This window comes from Stegodyphus dumicola, chromosome 3, assembly GCF_044657685.1.
Source record: "Stegodyphus dumicola isolate Sdum_Otavi_A_Nest chromosome 3, ASM4465768v1".
NCBI lineage: Eukaryota > Metazoa > Arthropoda > Arachnida > Araneae > Eresidae > Stegodyphus > Stegodyphus dumicola.
Genome location: NC_140770.1, coordinates 28234571 through 28258562, shown reverse-complemented (window position 1 = coordinate 28258562; position 23992 = coordinate 28234571). Strand labels below are relative to the sequence as shown.

The 23992-nt window shown below is 31.7% G+C and overlaps 1 protein-coding gene across 2 annotated transcripts in view; it reads left to right on the top strand.

Moving 5' to 3' along the window:
• Positions 1-18015, top strand: part of LOC118204248 (uncharacterized) — a 62810-nt gene extending 44795 nt beyond the window's left edge. For both annotated transcript variants that reach the window (XM_085812679.1, XM_085812678.1), the window contains exons 7-9: positions 3392-3513; positions 8826-8900; positions 16704-18015. In XM_085812679.1, coding sequence (XP_085668805.1) covers positions 3392-3513; positions 8826-8900; positions 16704-16928 — 422 coding nt within the window. In that variant the 3' untranslated portion in view covers positions 16929-18015. The remainder of the gene's footprint in view (positions 1-3391; positions 3514-8825; positions 8901-16703) is intronic.
• The last annotated feature ends 5977 nt before the right edge of the window (positions 18016-23992 follow it).

Below are 23992 nucleotides of genomic sequence, written 5' to 3'. Positions count from 1 at the left end.
TTTTGCTTCCCTTGATATTCTTGATTTGTTGTGCCTACCAAGGCATAAGGAACATTGGGAGTCTTTTCTGCAAAATATAAGAATATTGTGTTTAGTCTCAAATCCAAAATGGGCAAGAACAAACATTTCCCCTCCTTTCATTACATTAAGTAAAAAATACAGTCGAATCCGGTTAATTGGACCACTGGATAATCGGACCAGCCGCTTTTCCGGACTAAATCCTAAAGAACCAAAACAAATCCTATGTACATAAGCCTAATATTATTTGGACCAAAATTCCATTGAATTGGACCACAAAATCTGAGAGTGAATGAGAAACAGAAGCCAGAAGTCGGCCACGTACAGCAGATGTATAGGTGGTCTGCGACATATGGGAGAATCTGTAGTTGCGGCTCCCCAGAAAAATATTTGATCAAAGGTCAGGAATTCATTAAAGTGGATGACAAAAGTAAAACCGTTGGGAGGCGAACATGCACACCATTTTCTTTGACCTGCGCCTCTAAGTTTCGAGGAAATGAACAATAGAATGTCCAGCTCCACCTAAAAGGACTTCCCTCCTGTCATCAAGTTTACATTAGAAAATGATCATTTCATCACCTTTTGGGATGATTTTAGTGCCAAAGCTTTGAATGGCAATCATTTTATCTCCCTCTTGACCTCAACATCTTCAACCTGAAACACCAAGGTTTCATCAGTCAGTGAACTGTGCACATGTCTTACTTCCCTGCCAAAGTGCCACAACGTGACTTGACGTTAGCTGAAAAAAATTGGTTTTCTGGATAAGATCAAGCAACAACCACGAAACACTAGTCAGCGTTGGCTGGTGGAAATAACCGGATTGGCAAAGACTACTTGTCTCGATGGTAAGATACTCGATGATACTTGAAACTTTCTCTTGACACCTGGCCTATCTTTTGAATTTTGAATTTATCATGTAACTGCTTTCGGGATCAAAAGTACTTGGACATCTAGCATTTCTTTCAAAAGTTAATCATCTGTTTTCTTTATGCACATACCGCTTGCTGTTCTTAGATTCTTTGGTTGCATTTTTAATTGTGTGAAGTCCATCTTTAGTATGTATCAGTTGCTAATTTGCCGAATGTTATGCCCACCAAAATAAATAAACTGCCATGTGATGAATAAATCATTTTTTAAGATCAACTCTAGCAGATAGGTTCTTTAACATCTAAGGGATGATTATCATCTGATCAGCATCATTTAAATAATAACACTGATAGGTGTACAGAACACAAACATTTAATTAATCCATAATGTCATACTTGTTTTCAACACTAAATTTCTTTAAATTGTGCCATGTGGACAGGAGGATGATTGTATTGAGATATTCTCTGTGTTCATAATTTTTTTCACAAAGATAAGGGTGAACTAAGTGCAAACCATGAAAAATACTGCATACTATTATGCTTTTATTACCAAACATTGAGGTATGTATGGGTACTTTTGACAATGTTAGAATAATATATTGATATCAGTTATGGGTACTTCTTTATCTTTATAGGTCCTATCCTAATGATATCATGATTATCATTTGGTTTTGTGTACTTTCTCACTTGCAGTTTCTAGCTGCTGTATTTCCATATTTTCTTTTTATATGGCATCAAAAACACTTTTTTTGTCCCAAGGTCTTTCACCATAGGAATTCTGCAAGATAGGACTCAAGATGATGATGAACTTGTCTTGAACTATGTCGTGTTGCTTTTTATTTTGCCCCTTAACAGAGCTCCACTGTGTTTCAGTATCTTATTTATGAGCAACCATTTTCTGGATCCACAAAATGAATTGATGATTCACAGTGCAGTGAGTGTACCCTGCCTTTCCCAGTTCATTTATTTTGTACCCTTGCAGACAGTCTGAATAAATCTTCAGTCTCTCATGAATAGATCCACGATTTTTGCCATGATTGTTATTGTCTCTCTGTTTGGAAACTGAGCAAGAAACTATTTACCAGTTTCTCAGTATACTTGTCAAATATCTACTGTTACGAGAAAACCTGCTCACATTATTCTTGCATTTGATGACAAACTTTCATCTGTTTCCTCAATTTTTCCCATGCCATGCATTCATTCACTTCACTGTCAAACTAAATGTAAAGAGCCTATATCTCTCATAAAATTATTTTAATCAATAGGTGTATTTTCTCAAAGGCCGGCCTAGATCTCGCAACACTTAATCAATGTCTTTTTATCTTCCCAACAGTAAATAAACCACAGCACTGTTACGAATGGTAATCTGGAGCCAACAAACAGATTGTCAGAATGTTTGCTTTTCTTTCGCTCGAAATATTTCTTGCTGCATTTCCAAATGGTTCACCAATATGTAGTTTCATTTCATGCCCATTTTTGCATCATCAAATGTAATGTAAAATGCTTCTTTGTTAGAAAAATGATATTGCAGCTTCCTAAGTTGTCAATAAATCAAAAACAGTTAAAAAAATTTTGAAGAAGGAAAATATGATAATATGCATCATACTTACAGCTCTTCTTGTGATATGTGAACTAGTTAGATTATTCTGAATATGGTAAAGCACTTAAGGGATATTTTCCTAAGTGGTGCCTTTGTATATGACTTTCTAAGAGAAACTGGCTTGTATTCATATTACACATGGAAAAAACCATGAAAACCAGCCGTATATTGTAGAGCCAGGCTGTTTACATGAATTTGAACCCAGAACGAACTGCCAGTATTCTGCAATGTTTAATTCCTCAGCCACTGGTGATGTCGAGTGAACTTGATAAATGATTGATTTTAGGACTGCTGTTGGTTATCGCTGTTTTTGGTGGTGTTTAAGAAACAGTAGCTGAATATAATAAATCATCATCTGTCAAAAATTATTTCAAAATTACTAGTGTGCTATCCTAATATAAGTAACACAGCAATCAGTTACTGAGCCATCACTAATATTAGCCTGACAACTACAATCCTGTTTGCATGATATAGGCATTAATTGTTAATATCCAAACTGGTGTTCATGAGGCTCAGGATAATAGAATATTCAAGATGAGTTGAATATTCTACTTTCCTGTGCCTCAGGAACACTAGTTTGGATCTTCATCTAACAAGTCATCTTGATTTAAGCAGACATAAGCGTTTGCAGGAGAAGCAGATCTTGAATCATGGATTTAGTTTGTCAACAAGATAGTATAAGGTAAAAGTGACTCAGTATGGAGTGTAACGTCTGCAAACTTCTGCTCTTGAAATTATATAGAGAGACAGCCTTTCAATCAGCCATTGATATCATCCAATTAAATATCATAGAAATAAATGTTCTAATTCATATGTCCTTAGTTATTATATATTACTGGGAAAAGTCCCTTATTTTATTTTTATGAGCTGTTTTATTAGTTTTTACAGTCTGATATTTTTTATTTAGCTAATGAAGCTTATATTAGACCTTTGCCATCTGAATTTGGAGAGCCACAACCTGCAAAAATGGCTAAATATTCCTGTGACTTGTGCAGTGTAATTGTCAATTCAGAAATTCAACTTCAGCAGGTAATTTTTTTAACTATATTTTATCACTTAAATTTATTTAATTTATTATTATCTTGTTTCATTATTTTACCTTTGTTTATTTTATAGACAAAGATCTTTTATCCTCCCCCCCCCCCAAAAAAAAAAAAAAAAAACACCTACATCAGAACTAGTTTTAGAGTAATTCCTGGTTTTAGACCTCAAAGTCAAAATTTTTGTATGCCGTAAAAATGTAACATTCACTGTATAAATGGTAAAAACTTATTTCATATGTTTAAAGATTTAAATTTCGGATTTTGAGGGAAAAAGACATATGTTCATCGTGACGCTTTGATTTAATGATCTTTACATTTTTCTAAAAAGGCTGAATATTTATTACCAAATTGTTAGCTGTGAAGTAATTTATAAATATAACTAAAAGATAATTACAGTATTGTAAAAATTAAAATTGGGCAAGAAAGCAATCTTAGATGGAGCTTCCCCCCCCCTATTTCACCTTTTGCTTCTTGTGCCATTTCACTATATTTTGAGGTGTTGTTAGGATTTTATGAGTTTTATTGGAAATTTATGCTAATCTAAGGTTGCTTTTTTATCTAATTTTAATTGATTAATGTTTTTGTTTTTTTTTTAGAATAAAAAATTTTACTGTCACTTAATTACTAATTACAGTTTGTAGCATGGCATTATAGTATGGCCTCGTCACAATATGGCAATATGGAAAGCATGCCATTGTTCTTGTATGATGAATTCGTGGCTAAAATAAACTTTTATATAAAAGTTTCAATATGGCTAATTTTCCCTGCTTTGTTTCAGATTAAAAGAAGTGATTTGTAACTGCAGTAATTGCACATTTGAAATTGCAGTAGTTCTTTGTCTCCCACACCAAAAGTATTGTATCTGATAAAAATACTGTCAAATAACCTCTTTAAAATCAAGTTAATTTTCAATTCATGTTGACTATATTTTAGAAAAAGTCCCTATAAAAAATCTTGATCTCATTAAAACTCAATAAACAGTCATTAACTATCATAAAATATGATTAGTTTATAGACAAAGATTACTTTTTGATTATCTCTGTAATCTTTCTGTCTATATTTATTACAGTGCATCTGAGAAATTGTCATATCCCTATAGAGCAGCATTTCTTAATTGGTGGTATACACACACAAAAATAAAAGTATTATTAACTTTTAAAATCAAAAATTAAATAGCTCAACATCCTGTTTAACTTTTTTCTCTAACACTGGTAAGACCACATAGATGCTCATAGACTAGCAAAATAATTACTTTTTATTTTCGCAAATATGCTTTTAGACATAGACATAACAAAATTTGTCATAAATGATGTTTTTAAAAACATGATTAGAAATGGATGTTGTATTTAACAGGGACTAAAAATAAATTCCTATGAAAAGATAATACATAGACTCCAACTTCTACGGAAATTCATGATAAACTACGAGCTACAAAAAGTATGAAAAAAAAACTACGGATTTTACAGAAACAGAGTAGGAGAACCAGTATGCAAAACAAAACCAACTAATTCGTCCAGTGATTTGCTGAATACTTGTGTCATCATATATCACATGTTGAGTGCATTGCTGGTTTTGAAGAATAGCCAATCGTAGATCAGTAACTCCAACCGTTAATGACTAGTCGATAGTCCCCTCCCCTATAACATCTGGTCTCCCAGGTTCGTTGCTACTGCGTGATTAGCTTGCCTTCGGCTCCATTGCTTTTGTATTGCGGCGAGAGCTTAGTGTGTGCCTTGTGAACTGGGATTCAGGTGGAAGTTTTTTAATAATGCTACCTCGAATGAAAAAGCCAAAAGTATCAAAACAGAAATTTAAAGATTCATATTCTTCAGAATCTCCATGCATTAATTAAAGCATCCGTAATTTATGTGAATCACGCACACTGCGGTGTATGCAACAAAGACTTCTCAGTTGCACATGGCAAAAAAGATAACTGTAAATGGCATGTTTTTTCTCAAAATATATAGAACTTGCCACTGTAAAATCTAAAGAAATAACGAATTTCTTAATAAAAGATGACAAAACAGGTCCTATAGAAGCCGAATGCTATTTTGTTCGATTTTTAATTGAACACAGTCTACCGCTTTCTGTTTCGGATCATTCCAAAGAGCTTTTCAAAGCAACGTTTCCGGATTCTGCCATAGCAAAAAAATTTAGCTGTGGTCATACCAAAACTGCCGCTATTGTGAAAATGCTTGCAGAAAGTACTGTTGCCGATATTATAAAATCAGTGTGCAATACATCATTTTCTCTAAGTACTGATGTATCAAGTAGATGATTTGAAAGAAATTGTAGATTTGCGTATTGATATAGCATGGGAAGAAATTGCCAAATTAAAAAATATGAATGGGTGTATTAAATACAAAGTATTGCCTACTGTAATGCTTGCTTTCTTAATAATACCTCATTCAAATGCAGCTTGCGAAAGAATTTTTTCTATTGTTAAAAAAAATTGGACGGAATTTCGACCAAATTTAGGTCCTAAAACTCTCAAAGCAGTTTTGATTGAAAAAATAAGTATGCAGGCAAATGAAGAACTGTGTTATAAAATAACATTCTCAAAATCAGATCTTAAGCATGCTACATATAAATCTTTGCATTCGTAAATTAAAAGTATATTTTTAATACTAATATGTATTACTCTTGGTTATTTAAATTTTATTTCCTTGCAAAAATCAAATCCAGAATAAAGATATATGATGTATGGATTCTGGTTTTTTCTGATTAGTAGTGATTTAAAATACTTTTTTCCCTCATATAATAGATTTAGTGATATACATGTGTGAGGAATTAAATGAAAATTTCTAATTAAATGTGCATATACTTTACAAGTACATATAATTTTTAATTATTCAGTTTTATATATATATGGATTTTAAATGTAACAAAAATAATTGCAATTATTAATTAAAAATTAATGAATGGTTAATTACAACCACACGATGACTACTGAAAAGTTCTGCTGCAGGTCTATGGATAATAGTGTCTCATTTCAAGAATTGATTCATTTATTAGCATGTCAACCAGGGTTGCCCTGATGTCAGCATTTTATGTCGCCACCACTTCCGTGCTCATATTGCTAATTTTCAATTAGAATAATTTTTTGACCTCGATTTGCTTCTCTAACAGCAGGTATTTTGTCTTCTTGTTGCTTTATATTCCTTACTTTTCTATGCTAATCGAGAATAAAGAACTCGGTAGTATATTTAGATATTTGTGAAAAAATAATAGAAAACTTCAATTTTCAAAATGGAAAAAGGCCTAGGATTGACCAAGTGGAAAAGTGATGATTCACAGGTGATGGATTCAGAACAATCTACTAGCACTAAGAATACTAAAAAGAAAAGAATAATTGTTTACAGAAAATGTAATAAAAGGTATTAATCATTTGGGTTTACTTGGAATGGAGAGGAATGGGACCCTCAACCTCAATGTGTTGTTTGTGGTGAACTTTTATCCAATCAAAGTATGAAACTGTCATTTCTTAAAAGACATCTTGAATCTAAGCATGCAAATTTAAATGATAAATCTGAAGAATATTTTAAGTGGAAATTATCGGAGTTCAAAAATAGTAACCAAGTAACAAAAGGTTCTGTTACTTCAAGTGAAAAAGCTTTGGAAGCTACCTAAACCTAAGAATGCCCAGGCCTGGGCAGGCTTACACTACAGGAGAAATTATATTGCCAGTGGTTAGGGGAGCCACCTGAAAAACCAAAGGGCCTGAGTTCTAATCCCGGAGAAGGCATGGTTGTAATTATCCATCCATTCATAGGAGGCAAAGATCACCCACCTATTAGGTGCCTCCATAATAAAGTGACCATCACTTCTGGCTTTAGTAGTGGCCAAGCCGAAGTCGGCTGAGAGCCCGCCATTGTGCTGGGAGGGGGACATTCCGAAGTAATGTGGTTATACGGAGGCAAAGTTTTAAATAATCCTTTTGAAATTTGATCAGAAATGCAAATTTTCCTCTGTGGTTCAAAATTTGAATTGCAAAAATGTTTATTTAGTGAATTATGGTTGGCTCGTTTAGCATATTTAGCTGATATTTTTGGAAAGTTAAATGAATTAAATTTAGGATTACAAGGACAAAGTGCTAATTTGTTACCATTAGAGATAAAATAGATGCAATGATAAAAAAACTTGAGCTATTAATCAAAGAATTGGATAGTAATATTTTAAGCTTTTTACCAGTTTTAGAAAGAAGAATTAGCATAATAAAAGAAGAATTAGCATCCGACATAAATCGTTGTGTTTGATTGATAGATAATTTTTAAATGTATTTTCCCGAGGATTATGAAAAAGAAAATTAGAACTTTGTTTTGTTCAAATGTACCTGAAATTTTATCTCGTGAAGAAAAAAAAAAAAAAACAGTTGATAAAAATTTGCTGTGATCAAACTCTAATTGAAGATTTAAAAAATAACACACTTGTTGACTTTTGACTGAACCATGGGAAAAGAATTTAAAGGCAATTCAAATAAAGCTATTAAATTTTATAGCCTTTTTGCACAACCTGTTTGTGTAAGCAAGGATTTTCTTCCATGTAATATTTGAAGAATAAATGCAGAACAAAATTAAAAGTGGATCCTAATTTCTCGTTAAAATTAAGTGAAATAATAAGTTTTTCAATTTTTGTTTAGATGGTACACGTTAGTAAAAAGTTTGAAAACTCATCTGGTTTGTCCATAGATTCTTTGCTATCTCATATTGGATTCTCAAGTTTATAATTAATGCCATTAAGTCCTTGTCACATTTTTTAGTATTTCAGATGCGATCAAGCTGATGGTCTTTTGTATTATATATTCCTGTTAACTGTTTTGTTGTGATTTGAGAACATAACATTTGACTTTGAATAATATAGTTGATATCTGGAAGACTTCATTTCATCTTGTTCTTGAAGTTCCTCTGCTTACAATGTATTTTTTCATATTGAGTAAAGGCAGGTGAAAATGAATCAGTTACTGCCCCTTTTAAAGATGGAACTGTGAGTGCTTCATTTGCAGAAAATATACAGAAATCAGGAATTACGGACGTCACTAATTTTTCTGTTTGCTTTGGTGAAAAGTGTAATGTGAAATTAAATGTTTGAAAATAAATTTCTGTGTAGGTAAAACCATGTTAAACTCAAAAATAAATGTTTTACGTAAACTAGTCCCTTCATTAAATAAGAAAATTGATTATCCAAACTTGTACTGATCTTACTTAAATCATATAATTGATGCTATATTGTATGCCTGTATGTATGTGTGTTTGTCTTACGTATGAAGTAAAATAATTGTTTTACTTTTGTACTTGGTAGCATTTAACAAGCAAAAAGCATCAAGCAAAGGTAGAAGGAAAACCACTTACTAGAAAGAAGAACAAACGCAAGCAGGTAATTACAAAATAAAAAAAAAAAAAAAAAAAAAAAAAAAAAAAAAAAAAAATTAGTAAGAGATAAATGAATTATTGGTTGTTAAATACATGAACACAAAAAAGTTTTATGGTACTTAGATTTAAAATGAATTAAATTCAGCATATTCTTTTAGTTTATACTTTAAATGCGTCTCATTTGATGCTGCTGCTTCATAAAGCAAATACTGATTATTAGTGTCAGACATTTGTAAAACCAAGAAATCAAGACTATTAAAAAGATTTATTCACCAGCTTTATATATTTGTTTCATAAAAAGTGTTTAAAACCAAGAGGAATTTAATAAAAGTCATGTTTTAAAACCCATTTGTATTATTTAACCCTCAGCTAGTACGCCAGATCGTTTTTCGAGCTTCTGCTTCGTGTTTGAAACTATTTAATCTTATACATGGCTTTAATAAGGTGATTCGTCATAGTAAAAATGATATAAGAAAAATAATAACAGGGGGGGGGAAATCAGTAAAGATGGAAATTATGAATTTTTAATTAATTCAAAAAAATGGGATGCATTGGAAGTGTAATTTAAAAAGTTATATATTGTATTCTGTATTATTTTCTATATGAAAATTAAAAGATCATATATCAAATTTACGAATGATAAATATTTTTTAAAGAAAAGTTCAGTAAGTAATAAATCTTCACAAATGAAAAAATTAAAAACATTTTGCTACTTTAATCCACTTCAGATTGTTCCTGTTCACTGCAGCAGGGTTTGCAAAGTTGTACTGTCTTGCCCAGATGATTTTTGCAGGTAAACTTAGAATACTCAGAACATTTTATGGTAGTGTAATTATTCTTTATTCTACCGCGCTCAGCGCAGAGTCCTTTGATCTTTTTTGCAAGTGGTTCCTCGTCCCTTTCGGCCGTCTTGTCAGCTTCTGTTGTTACCAGCCTTCTAATAATAGCTTTGGAATGTGACAGGAGAAATGACATTTTCAGACTATTCTGAAGATGTGGTTTCATCAAAGATGTAGCTAGATTTTTCAAAAAAGTATCTTCTAAACTTGATGGTTGCATCAGGTCCCTTTCGGCGATCTTGTCCACTTCTGTTGTTACCAGCCTTCTAATAATAGTTTTGGAATGCGACAGGAGAAATGGCATTTTCAGACTATTCTGAAGATATTTCATCAAAGATGTAGCTAGATTTTTCAAAAAATATCTTCTAAACTTGATGGTTGCATCAGGTTTGGCGAAGTTTAAGAGCACTTGCGCAACGTATGCCAGCAACGTTTAGCCAGTGCAAAAAATATTGCCATTGTCCACTTCTTGGTTTTTCGGACGACAGTGAAATTACTACAAAGTTGGTCTACAGTGTCAACTCCACCTTTACATTTGTTATAATCCAGGATTATGTGAGGTTTATTCGCTTCCTGGCCAATTTTGTCATCATCTTGTAAAGTATTGAGCAGTATTACACACTTATTTTTTTTCGTTGCATATGAAACAATTGTCATATCCTTTTGAAAACCAAACAGTGAACTCCCGACTTCTCTTGTTTTTGATGGCTGGAATTCATTTGGAATTTCTTTTTATTTTTCCAGCTTGCCCACAAGTGTTATTATCTTTGGTAAGAAGATATTGTATACCAATTATCTGTCGTCAGGTTATGGTTGGAACCTTCGCACGCACCAATTAGCCTTTTGTCAATGTCAGTACTTGAATTAGAAGCCTCGTAAGGTTCTGGGGATTGATTGCCACAATAAATTTCAAGCTTCAATGTATAAAATGTTCGTGAGTCAACAACTGCAAAAATTTTCAGACCGTACTTTGCAGCCTTGTTGGGGATGAATTGAATAAAAGAGCGTCTCCCATGAATGGGTTCTAACTTCTCGTCGATTGCGAGTTCGTCATCTGGTGTATAAAAGTTCTGATAGATTCAAAAAATTCTCTTAGTGCGGCAAGCTTATGAGTTTTTCTTCTCACATACCTTGTGCCTTTATCGTCAAATCTAATAGGTTTCTGAATCTCTTGAGACCCATGACCCCTTGCAAAATTTCAATTCCAGTACTGTCTTTTGTCCATGCTTCCTTCAAATTGAGTTTTGACATTTTTTTGCACCCTAATAAGAATAAAATTCCTAAAAAGTAGTGCTCTATTAGTATCATACATGCTTCTCTTTGAGATGTTTTGGAGATAATCTGCAGTCCTGTTACATTTAAGATAAATATTTGTATATTGTACGATAGCATCAATCATATTTGTATTTATTATTTTCTGGAAAGCAGAAAGCTCATCATATATATCGGATTACGAAAAGTTTGCATTTGCACATTCCTTCAGCATTTGTGCATGCTAAAATTGTTAGTCTGACGGAATCTTTGACACGAGTTGGAGGCTTTTCTATAGAGGTTGCCACGGTATTTTAGGGTACATATTGCCAGAAAAGAGAACTTTCATCAGGGTTGTAAATTTGTTCTGAAGATGACTTTTAAGTATTATTGAGTTCAATGAATTCATCTACAAATAGTTCAGTAGCTTCAGTATTAGCTGAAGCTTTTTCACCTGAAATTCTTAATTGCCTTATTCCATGGCGATTTTTAAATTTGGTATTAGTGAAATGCCATTAATATTTGACCTGCAATGGAACGCCCTTTTTCTCTGACCCATTCAGTCATCACTTTGTCATGACATTCACTTTTAGCGTAACAAATTAATTTTCTGTTATTCATTGCGAGTATGGTGTTGAAATCCACAAAAAATTCAAAAAGTTCCTTTTTCTGTTTTCTTATGTGACATACAGTTGGCTTTCCAGTTCCATACTCCTTGCATAATTTTGAGACGGATACGCCTTTATCCATTTTTTGCAGCAATTCCACTTTTTGCCTAATAGACATCGAAACATGCTTTCGCTTTGTAGATCCTGTTGCAGCTGCAGAATTAGAAACTCTTTTCGACATAATCGAATGCTGAAACTGTAATTTTCATAAAATTGCTGTAATAAAAACAGGTTACAAAAAATAATTAAGCTGGATCAAATAAAAAAGTTAAGGAATGGTGCAATCTGGTATATTGACTGAAATTCCTTGGAATCAGTAAAATATCATTTTAGCTTAGCTTAATAGCACCCACTATACATTATTTGGCTATGTGTCATGAGATTGGCAACAAAAGACAAGTTGTTCCGCTAAATTTTGTCTTTGCTTCTATCACACACCGAGACAATTAAACCTGATTGTATTAGTTTAGTTATTTATTTTATGATTGTATTAGTTTAGTTCTTTATTATACATACGTCTATTTCTTGCACATGCTTAAGGCTTATCTGAGTCCTGAATAAATAAATTCCCATATATACGAGTATAGAGTACGGCTTATCGAGGGCCGGCCGTAGATATCTTACTGCCTGATGCAGTCTCTGTGGGTTCTAAATTTTTCTACCAACCGCCTCCCTATGTTCTAAATTTTTGCTGCCCTAAATTGTGGATCCCAGTGCTTTCCCTAAAATCTAAAAATATTTTGATCCCATAGTTTTGTTGCTTGGTACTTCTCTAAATTCCAAAAATCTTGTCTTCCCTAAATTCTGCTGCTTGGTGCGGTCATATGAGCTCTGGCATTGGTTCTGGATTTTTTTGATAAAGAAATCAGTTATTCTTAATTTAAATGGCACTAATTGTAATCTTTTGGCTTATCATTAACAAAATCTATTTTTAGCATATGGAGAGAGATTTTTGTTAAATTTTTTGTCGTCAGTCAATATTTCTTCGCATTTAAATTTGTAATCATTGCCAAGCGTAATGTCAACATAAAAGGTTACCATACTCTTTGTTATTAAATTACTAATATAAAAAAATATTGTTTGGGCACTGCTGCATGAGTCATAACTCAGGTTGTCATATGTTGATAAACATGCCGTCATGAAAGCAAAATATAATAAAAATAATAATTTGACAGATTGGCCTCAGGGTATAAAATATTACTAAGTGTAAAATAAACGATTTTTCTATTTAGAATGTTTTGGTTTGAGATGGATGCCAAGCAGGTGTGAAACAACAGAGTCAAATTATTGATCACACAAATTTATTGTTTCTTTAATTACAAGGTATTTATTTAGTGAAGGGAAATTAAAAATCGGGAGGCCACATCTTTTATTTATGCAGGGAAAAAAATCAAGTGTGCAGGCGTAAAGCATTTAAAAAGAAAAGTTGTTGGCAGTTTTGAGGTTCGGATTTTAGATCATTCCGGATACTGGGCATTCGAATGACTTTGTGCTGTGTATGTTCTCTTACTTTTTGTGCTTTGGTTAGGGAGGTCTAAAAAGTGATTCAGAACTGATCTTTGATGCATTTGTACAGAAGCTGTGACAATATATGTATATGCGTGCTCCAGCAGAAACAGTGGAATATTTCAGCACTATAAAGTAGTAGTTCCGTCATACTTATCTTATTCATTTGATTTAAATTTAGAATATATTTTCCCATTTATTTATTGTTAGCTGGGGTACTTGGCTTCGCTAAGGGAGTTGATATAAGATTGTGTGGTAGTTACTTTAGTTGTGTATAAACTATATTTTTTAAAGCATGCATTGATTTCATCTGGTGGTGTTGACTTTGGGATAACTTGAATCGTTTGTCGAAAATCTCCTGAGAGTATGAGTCAAGCTCCTCCCATCACTTCAGAGTTTCCTCACAAGTCTTGTAATGTTCTGTCCATGGCTTTGAGGGTTTTTTTATTTATTTATTTATTTTTTTTTATGTGCCATTGTGCATTAAACTATAAAAGGTAAAATTTTCTTGTTGAAAACATAGTCTAACTATTTACAATATTTGCTTATAAGCAATATTTTTCATCTTGTTATGTGGTATATATATATGTACAATTTTTTCGAATTTCCTACTCTAGAGCAAGCTACATATAGTTGACCATGACAAAAGTAGGTGTCTTTGAAGTGTTTAAAATGCAATGCTTTAAAGTTTGCCCTTGGGTTTTGTTAATTTTAAAACCATAGGTTAATTTGATTGGAAATTGCAGTATTTTAAATTGGAATGGCAGTCTAGTAGATATCAATGGTATTCTGGAGATAAATACTGTTTGTCCTTTGTCCTTCCCAGTCATAAGTTCAGCTTCGTTGATGTTATTCAATAGCTGTTTGACGACATCCTTGTCCATTATATAGTTTTGGTGAGTTGAGATTTCTGAGTAGAATCATTGAAGATCCAATTTTCATTCAAAGGCAGTGTAATGGCATTCGTGGTACTTCTTGCAAAGAGTTTAGAAATTCTGTAGGGAAGTTAATACTTTCTTCAGCGTTTACTATTGTGTCAGTTGATTTGTATATTCTCTCTTAACCAGCAATTTTCTTTTGAATATTTAAGTTGATATTGTCGACAATATTATTTTTACTTTCCAAAATTGCCCTTTGAAATAGCCACTCCAGATTGGTATAGTTGTGAATAATGTTTGAATAAATTTGGTCAGAGTTCATTTTCACTAGTTGCTATGTTCCAGAAATCACTGTTGAGTTCAATTAGGCTAGTCTTCTGGTCAGTAGGATATGTGCCTTTGCCTATTTGTAAAAATATTTTAGCAAAATGTGCTGTTGTTTCATCTTTCGATAGTTCAACTCTTATATTTTTTGTTAGTCCCAGTATTTGTATGTGTGGTAAAGGATGTGATTATTTTTAAAGCATGCATTGATTTCATCTGGTGGTGTTGACTTTGGGATAACTTGAATCGTTTGTCGAAAATCTCCTGAGAGTATGAGTCGAGCTCCTCCCGTCACTTCAGAGTTTCGTCGCAAGTCTTGTAATGTTCTGTCCATGGCTTTGAGTGTTTTTTTTTTTTTTAATTTTTTTTATGTGCCATTGTGCATTCATCCCAGAAGATAATTTTAGCTCGTTTTAGAAGTTCACCCTGTCCAGATATTCTTGAGATTTCACATACCCAGAATTGTTCTTCAGCTATATTCATCGTCTGCTGCATCCAAGTCAATCATTCTGCCGTTGTTGTTGATCCGGTCCATGACAACGTTGTAAATATTTTTATTATTGTCATTGAGGAGTGATCTGTTGTGAGCAATGCATTGAAGTAGTTCATTGATGTTGTAGCTTTTTTCTTTTGTAATTTCAAAGTTTAGCTCACTGAAAGCATCTTGTCATGGTGCTGGCATCCCAAGTTCTACTTGGTCTGGTTTTTTTGTTGCTAACTATTTATCTTCTAGGTGGATGAGTGTTTCATTGAAGATGTTGTCATGAATTCGATGGCCAGTTCTTAATGAGCTTGTTGGATTTGGTACAGTATGTCATCACTCATATTCTCTTTGAAAGAGTCCCATAGCTGTTTTGGATTCGTTGGGTTACTCGATAGAATTACGGCGAGTAAGTCTTTTATTTGTTCAGCTGAGGCTGTGAATGAGGCTTCTTGTAAATTCCTCAGTAATCTAATGTAGGAATTACTGCGGAAGTGCTTTCAGTGGTGGCAATCGAATTTTTCCATTCATGCAACAGATTCCTGGTGTTTATTGAATTTTTTCACATAGTAAAATAGGCAGATGTTAACCATTTTCCCAATTACAATGTGCTTGGTAATATTCTTTCGTTGGGTATATAGTGGAATGTTTCATTTGTTAGGTTTTACTGTTTACGTGCCTTGTCAAACCTTCTCATATAATTTCATGGGTGGCTTGTGTTGTTCGCAGTCTTTTATTATAAGATTGTGTCGCAATTCTTGATTCTGAAATTCATTCATTTTGTTGGTTTTCAGTTTCTCTGCTTCTCACAGTGCTTATTGTCTTTCATTCGGAACGTAAACGTACTTTGCGCTCTTCGACTGTTTCTTTTTTTCACTGTTCTTTTTGTTTTCACCATTTTGCTTCAGAACTGGTAAGATCACCTCCTCTTTTACATTTGGGCATTCTATAAATTAAATCAAATTTTTATTAAGAAATACACTAAGTACAATTTACACCCTTTATTTTCTATTTATATTCAGTCACTGTATCACTTTGATTACTGACACTTCACTGTTTGTTTTTATTCGCTCATTGCACTTCGCTGAAGATAAGGATAGTGCTGACAGATCAACTTCCAATTCATTGCGCGCCGCCACTTCCCCCCCCCAATTCCCCTGGCAGAGCAGCATGAAATTGATAAACAGATTTCGGAATGGTTAGAGAAACAAAGGATATGCCTTTATCCATTTTTTTGCAGCAATTCCATTCTTTGTTTGATGGACATCGAAACATGCTTTCGCTTTGTAGATCCTTTGGCAGCTCCAGAATCGGAAATTCTTTTTGACATAATCCAAAGTTCAAGCTTACTTTTATAAAATTGCTCTAACAGTCTGCAAAAAATAAGAAGTCGGATCCAATTCGAAGATTAAGGAACAACGCAATCTGCAACATTAACTGAAATAGATAATTAGATAATTTTAGCTTATACCGTCCGTTATACATTAAACGTGCATGCGTCAATGTGACGCATGCGCAGAAAGTTTGTAGCTTTGAGGTCCGGATTATAGGTCATGGGTGTCCGAATTAACGACTTTTGACTGTATTTATTATTTTGACAGAAAGAGGAACTGAAATATAAATAGTTTTGCTCTCCATAGCAAAGTCTTTTAAGAGCATCAAATATGATTAGTGGATTGGTTATTTTAAAAAATGATTTCAGCAATTGACAGTGTGAAATGTTGTTTCAAGTACTTTTGTGAAATCTATTTACTAAAGCTTTTGATAAATTTTCTTTGGCTGTTCAGTTTTTCATGTTACACAAAGTTAAGAGAACAAAAAATAAGTAATTTAAATATATTAATTTTATACTTTTTTTAGGCTGATGATCCTGATGCAGAAAGCAGCAATTTGGGTGAGAATAGTACCCCATCTGTGGGTGAGAATAGTGCCCCATCTGTGGGTGAGAATAGTGCCCCATCTGTGGGTGAAAATAGTGGCCCATCAGAAAGTGCAACAAATAAGGAAACCAGTGAAGCAACAAAAATTGTTATGGGAGTTAAAACATTGGCTGCATCATTTGTTCAAGGCGAAACTCTGCAGTAAAAATTCCACTTCAGAATAATCAAAGGTGGAAACATTTTTCATGTAATTACTCTTATCATATTCCCCATTTGCACATTCCTAACTCAAAAAATTTGTTTTTCACCCTTCTTGTATATTAATACAATAAACCTTGCATTGAAATAAATTTAAAGGAAAAATATTAGTGGGCAGTATAAAAAAAGACATCATTTTTTTATTATTTAATATTTACCTATTAAGAATTTTTTTTAACATTTTGAGTGATGCGATATTTTAAACTTCCAGCTGTTGTTAGTAATGTGCAAAAATGGAATGATATTTGATTTCATTTATTATACATTGCCATAGCTTGTTATTTCAAATGAATTGGAAGTCATTAAATGTGGATTTTTGAGATTGTTGAGAATTTTTAAAAGTGCTGGTAGGCAACCTCATTGTTGCTTTGAGTGTAAAATAGAATTCGTTCATATTTATTTGCATCTTTACTTTAAAAATCATTGCTTAAAATAATAAGCAATTTTTGTTTTGGAAAAAATTCATGCCTTTGTAAATGATAAATTTTCTTACAATGGAGATTGTATTGGTGTGTAATTATGGACAAATTATGTATCTTGTATTATAAAATGTATCATTAAGTATTAGTATAAAAAAAAAGAAAAAAAAAAAAAGGCCTACAAATTAGCTTTCACTCCATCTTGCCCTTCTAGTGCATTTTATCACCCTTTGTCTGTGCGAGACTTCATCTGTCCAGTCCGTATCATATAGAAGTAGTAGGTAAAGAATTAAGGGGTCAAAAATACAAAGGAACAATTATAAGAGATTTTTCTGTAATGAAACTGCTATAAAGTGATTGATTGCTCTCGAAAAATTTTTTAAATCCTCATGTACATGAAATAGTTTACAATTTCTTATTACACATCTGGAGTTTCTTTCAGCATTGCTATTATGTAGCAATCTCATTTGTAACTAACTGGAAGTCATTTATGTTTGATTTAGTATTTGACACACCATTTATGATGTTTCATTTTTTTTAAAGAATCGATGTGCTAATATTTCATTCTGTTACATTTATAGTAATGTTTTGTTAATAAAAATTTTAGACAATGCTCATTTTAGTACAACATGTTTTTATCTTGGAACAGGAAACAATAAATCATTCTTAAAATTGGAATAATATGATATCATCAATAATTTCAATCTTTTTGACATTATTAAAAATGAGACACAAAAATTGGATGTTAAAAGGATGGAAAAAGTAATTGGCAATGTACTGTTAGCCATTAAAAAATATGTTTGGCTTGTCCTCCATAAATTGCAGATTGTACTTGTAAAATCTTTTAATTATGCAAGAAATCAGGAATTTTGCTTGGTGTTAATTATTATATTGTATTAAATCTCTCGACTTTTTTTTTTTTTTTTTTTTTATTGTTGTAGGTATGCAGAATTAAGGTAACTTTTAAAACACAATGTTATTTGTGTGCCCCCTTTTTTAGTGTAAAAGTTATTATGACAGATGGTGAAATTAAAAAAAAAATTCTAATTTAGATATTTTCTATTATTTTTAAAAATTAAATAATTCAAAATATGTTGTCTTTTGAAGAGCACGAAGAAAATAACTGGCTTTGTTTATAATTTAACTAAAATTAATAAATACAGCAAATTAACTAATAATTAGGATACTAACCTTTAGGAGTATATTTAAACAGGATGGAGAGTGGGGAGGAACTATAGCGTGTGAATTATGCTGCTTAGCATTTGCAGTGCACAGTGATTTTGGAAAAATGTACATCTTTTAATGCTATCATCTTTGCCTCCAACTATTTTTCTAATTGAAATTCTTTGTATGCTGTATACTGTAACTCTGGCTTGATGCACTTTCCAAAATCTTCGTGAGATTTTACAAAGTGAATTTGCTAGCATATACTCGCATGACTTGATATACAGGGTGTCCATAATTTATTAACTGGATGAAAATATGTTTTAAATAATACAGACTAAGACATAGGGAAAAAAGACTGACTGAATTTTATTTAGCACTTTATAATAATTAAGAATTCATTAATTAATATTAAGAATCATTAGTGTCTCATAGAATATAAAGTCTGTTCTCAATTTCCCTCAGAGGTTAGCAAGGGAAAAAAGGAATTTTATTTAGCACTTCAAAGAATGTTATATCATTATATACTTAAGCATGAATACCATTAGTTTCTCATAGAAATAAGTCTGTTCTTGATTTCCCTTCAGAGGTTATTAAGCATTTGTGGAGTCACACTAGTTGTTTTGAGGTGATTTGATTTTTCAGTTCTATCCGATGAATCTCTATACGAATTTTGTCTGTAAATAAACAAGTCTGTTTCCATTCCCCAAATTTAGAAAATGAAATTCCTAGAGCTAAATATTATATCGATTTAAATTATTTCCTTTTACTTCATAAAATTACATTTCAGTTGTGTTATCCAGTGATTAAATTATGGACACATTGTACTAGCATGCTAACATATATTAGTAGTTTGCTAGCGTGACAATGCAGCTGATGATCTTTGCCGTTGGGTGATTGCACATTGCTCAAGATGCTTTTGTAAATCTTTCCATTGCATCGAAATGTTCACTTAATATTACCAAAGGTAACTAATTTTGAAGTTTTTATCATGTAAACAGTTCAGGCAATATTTGGGAGACCTCATGCAAAATTCAAGGTAATAGAACAGGAAACTAAATAAATGAGGTGTACATATTTGTTTGAACAGTATCATCATAACCAATCTTTTCTGTATCAAACTATCATATTCTAAATTATTAAAAACTAAAGTATGTGTACGTATGTTCATTGCATTGTAGAAAGATGGTTTGTACCTAGAGGCTCCAGATTTTGAACACACACAGTCTTGCACACGAACATGTGCACATTGAAGCCCAACTTTTGCATTTTTAAAAATACTTATTTTATGCTTTGTGTGAACCTAATGAATGTTTGTTAACAAATGCAACAATTAAAAGTAGTTTGTTGCCACTGCTCAAAATAACTCTAGTTTGACTCATTAAAATCATATTCTTTCTTGTAATAACTGTATGGTCAGCCTATAAATGACTAGTTTTTCATAAAATATCTCTTCTAATTCAGAATTGGGGAGATTAAAATAGATGGCTGTTTTTGATATGAAAAAACCATTACATAGAAAAGTTATGAATCTATACCTTCTTTGTATGTTTAATTAGTCCTTTGGTTCCCCTAAAAGATAGTCAGTAAAAAAGTTCATTTACGTTTCTCATGGTTAACATATTTGTAAAGATTAATACAAACAAAATTGTTATTGAATTTTTTAATAATTGTAAAAATATGGTAAGTATACTATAATACCCTTAGGACTGTATGTCTTGATTTATCTTTGATGATATTGTAGAAAACAGGTCTTACCTTTCAGGCAGAGTCGAACATTGCAAACTGCACATTTTGTGTGATAGAGTTAATCTTTGTACTATATAAACCACATCACACAGATCTACCACATACTGGCACATACATTTGTCTTCACCTTTTCTTTCATGTTTTTGCAGTGTTGTCAATCCTCTTGCAGTAGAAATTCAATTTTTCAATTAACTTTCACTCCTTGTAGAGGATAAGATTTACAAATTTGAAATTGTCAGGTCAACAAAATGCCAAAATATACAAAGCTACCAACATTGAGAAAATAATTACTAGCCATTCCACAAATTGTATGGAAATTTTATTTGCACAAAAAGCAAGGGTATGATTCTCTGTAGGTGGTACCACACTAAAATGTAAATATTGATAAAACGCATTTTATACTGAAATTTCCACTAAATGCCAAGAGATAGCATCCTATGCTATCTATTTATGTATATGATTGTGGAAGAAAACCTGGTTTACATTCTATAGAATTTTGAGTAGGTGGTTTCAGTGTTAGACTACTGGGAGTGAAATTATTTCCAATAATTTCTAATTCTTAATTAGTATTTCTCATCACTCCATTGTTTAGTTCAGTGAATTTTCCTGAACCTGTATCCTAAATTTTCATAAAGAGCATGCTGTTGAACACTAAATTTTTAAGTCTTGATAATGAATGAAAACTAAAAATTACACATATTCAGAAGTTGCCTACTTAATGTATTTTTAAATATTACATGACATACAAAATAACGAAATGCACATGATAAAAATTTTTAATTTACCAGATTTGAAGTCTGAAGTTGAAATTTTTTCAATTAAGGTTTGCAAACTGTTTATATCCTAGAGTCATAATTATAATTCACTTTTGCTTCATTTATGCAGATTTTAGTACAGTATATTTCCAAGTATAATCAGTAAATATACTTTATTAATTAATTTTTATGCGCGAATTGAAAGTTGAACAGTGTTATAGTTTAATGCTGATATTAGCAAAATCAGCAATTCAATCCTTTAGATTTCACTTCTGTTATAAATACTGCTGGTTAGGAATTTATGTAAAAGCTATTTCAATTTCAAGAAAAATAGACAACACCCTATTCAAATGATTAACAGAGCTCATCTAATTAATATGTTAACATTTAATGATAATAAAATTTTGGGAAAATTTCAGTTAGAAAATTTCTGTATTTGCACTTATTAGAATCAAGCTTTTTGCATATTTCCTTGAACATACATTAGTCTCACAATATAGGTAACCGATTTCACACTTTTTTTAATGCACATTTTATTTAGGAGTTTTTTTTTTTTTTTTTTTTTCCTTTTTTGAGTTTTGATTATGCTGGATGGAAAGAAATTGAGAAATTGCTGTTCTTTTACATGTCTTCATATGATTGCAAGTTATAAAACCATTTTAAGCATTAAAATATCTATGCTACATTGTGACTATTTTCTGCTGTTAGTTAAATTAATCAATTTTATGTATTATTCTATCTATTCATCTGACTGATCAAGGCAGCTTTTGTTTTATGAAGGCATGTTTCTAATTTATCAATCAATTTAATATTTTATTATCACATCATCATAAAGTTTGCAGACATTTTTATTTGCTTATTTTACTAAAGATCTACTCTTTTATAGTATATACTTGTATAATAAAAGCTCTATTCTAAAATTACAAACAAAATTTAATTTCTAAAATTAAAAGTGTTGCAATTCTATACAATACTGTAAGGATTGGAAATAAAAATGAATAAATAAGGAAACAGATTAAGTAATGAATAATTAAATAAATAATAAAAAATAAATGAAACTGAGTAAATTAAAATAATTATTAATAATAATAAAGTTGAAATAATAAAATAAAACTGAAAAAATTAAGTGATTAAATAAATGAAAACAGATGTTATAGAAGATAAAAGATAGTTTTATTTCTTTTTCAAATGGCCAAATACTTACCTTAGCTGTCTCATCATCGAGAATATTGGATAAGTGTACCACTAGGGGTGGTCTGATGTTACATTCACGAGACTATCAAAGAACACAGAAATAACAAAAACTTACACAGGACTCAAAAATCCTTATCCTGCAACTCAGACTAACAGTCTAGGTGAACAATAAAACAAAAGGAAAATGTCTTTACTAGCATCCTTCACACTGAGGCTTTTAATCTGTTGAAAAACATTCTGACCAAATGTACATAGCCCATAAAAATTCCTTATCCTGATGAGGTCACATTTTGACAAGATTTTCTTCCTCAGCTAAAGTTGTCTCCATACACACTTAGCTGTTTTTAGAGAAATTGAGTCGTTCATTACTAATTGTTCAAAATGCATCATTACTATTATTGTAATTCGTTTGTATAGTAGGCACTGCCTAATGTGATCATGTTTGTTCACTGCTAGATTTTGCCATCCCTTAATTTTGTTGCTTGGTGTTTCTCTAAATTCTGAAATTTTACTGGTTGGTGCGACTGTACCAGCTTTGGCACCGGTCCTTGATTTATTTGAATAACAAATCAATTATTCTCAATTCAAACAGCATCAGATGTTAACGGGCGGAGGGGAATTTTTCCAAATAGGGGAAAAAATATGTTAATTTTTCTTCTGGTCAACATAAATGGTTACCGTGCCCTTTGGTATTCAATTGCTAGTGTTTTAAAAAAAATTGTGTAGACATCGCTGGAGTAATTTCTCACGCTGTTGATAGTTATGTGATGATGAAAGCAAAAAATCTGATGTGGATTACCACACTTCCTATTAAATTATACATTGCTGCACTTCATTTAAACTTATTTTCTGGAATTAGTCTAAATTAATTGAGGCAAGCTGAAAATGACATAAAAAAAATGCACATTTTGAAATTAAATACCCTGGTCGAGTTTACTGTACAGTACTTTGCAAAGTTTTACTTTTTCATAACAAGTGTAAAAGTTTCCCAAATATGAGTATGGGAACTGAGAAACTGCATTAAAAGTTAAATTTTGCTATTTGTCGAAAATTAAATAAAAAAATTTGACATTTCCAAAACATAAATATTTTTGTCATTTTTATATGTGTTAAGTACTGCCGATTGCAGTAAAGAAGGTAGATGCACAACTAGATGTTATAGCAGTCCCATATATAAAATTTCAATCTAATTTTAATCAGACTAATCGTTTTTGAGTTATGCGAGACATACAGCCATCACGGGAAAAAATCCCTTTCAAATCCATTTTTGAAAAGAGTTTTTTCATTCTGTATTAACATCAAGCAAAAAACAGTCAGAATGGATACTTCTGTTGAAATACGATACCCGAAGTTTTCACAATTACAATACTTCCTACAAGGAAGTAGAAATAGTAAATAATGATTTGCCAGATTGGCATCAAGAATATAAATTATTGAGTAGGTTTAAAATCAATGATATTTGAGATGTATGCCAAGTAAAAAAGGGTATATCATATAAAAAGTTTCTAAAAAAAGGTTGCTTGTGATTTGGGGCTCAAGATTTGATATTTTGTACTGTATTTATCACTTCTTTATCATATATTAATTTAAAGACATTGCCTAATTGAAGAGAAACTCGTGCTATCCTTATCTTATTATTTTGTTAGCAAGTGCACAACACTGCTCTAGTATTTTTGCTACATAGAAAAAATTATATAAAAATAAGTCTAATTGGTAGATGATATATCATC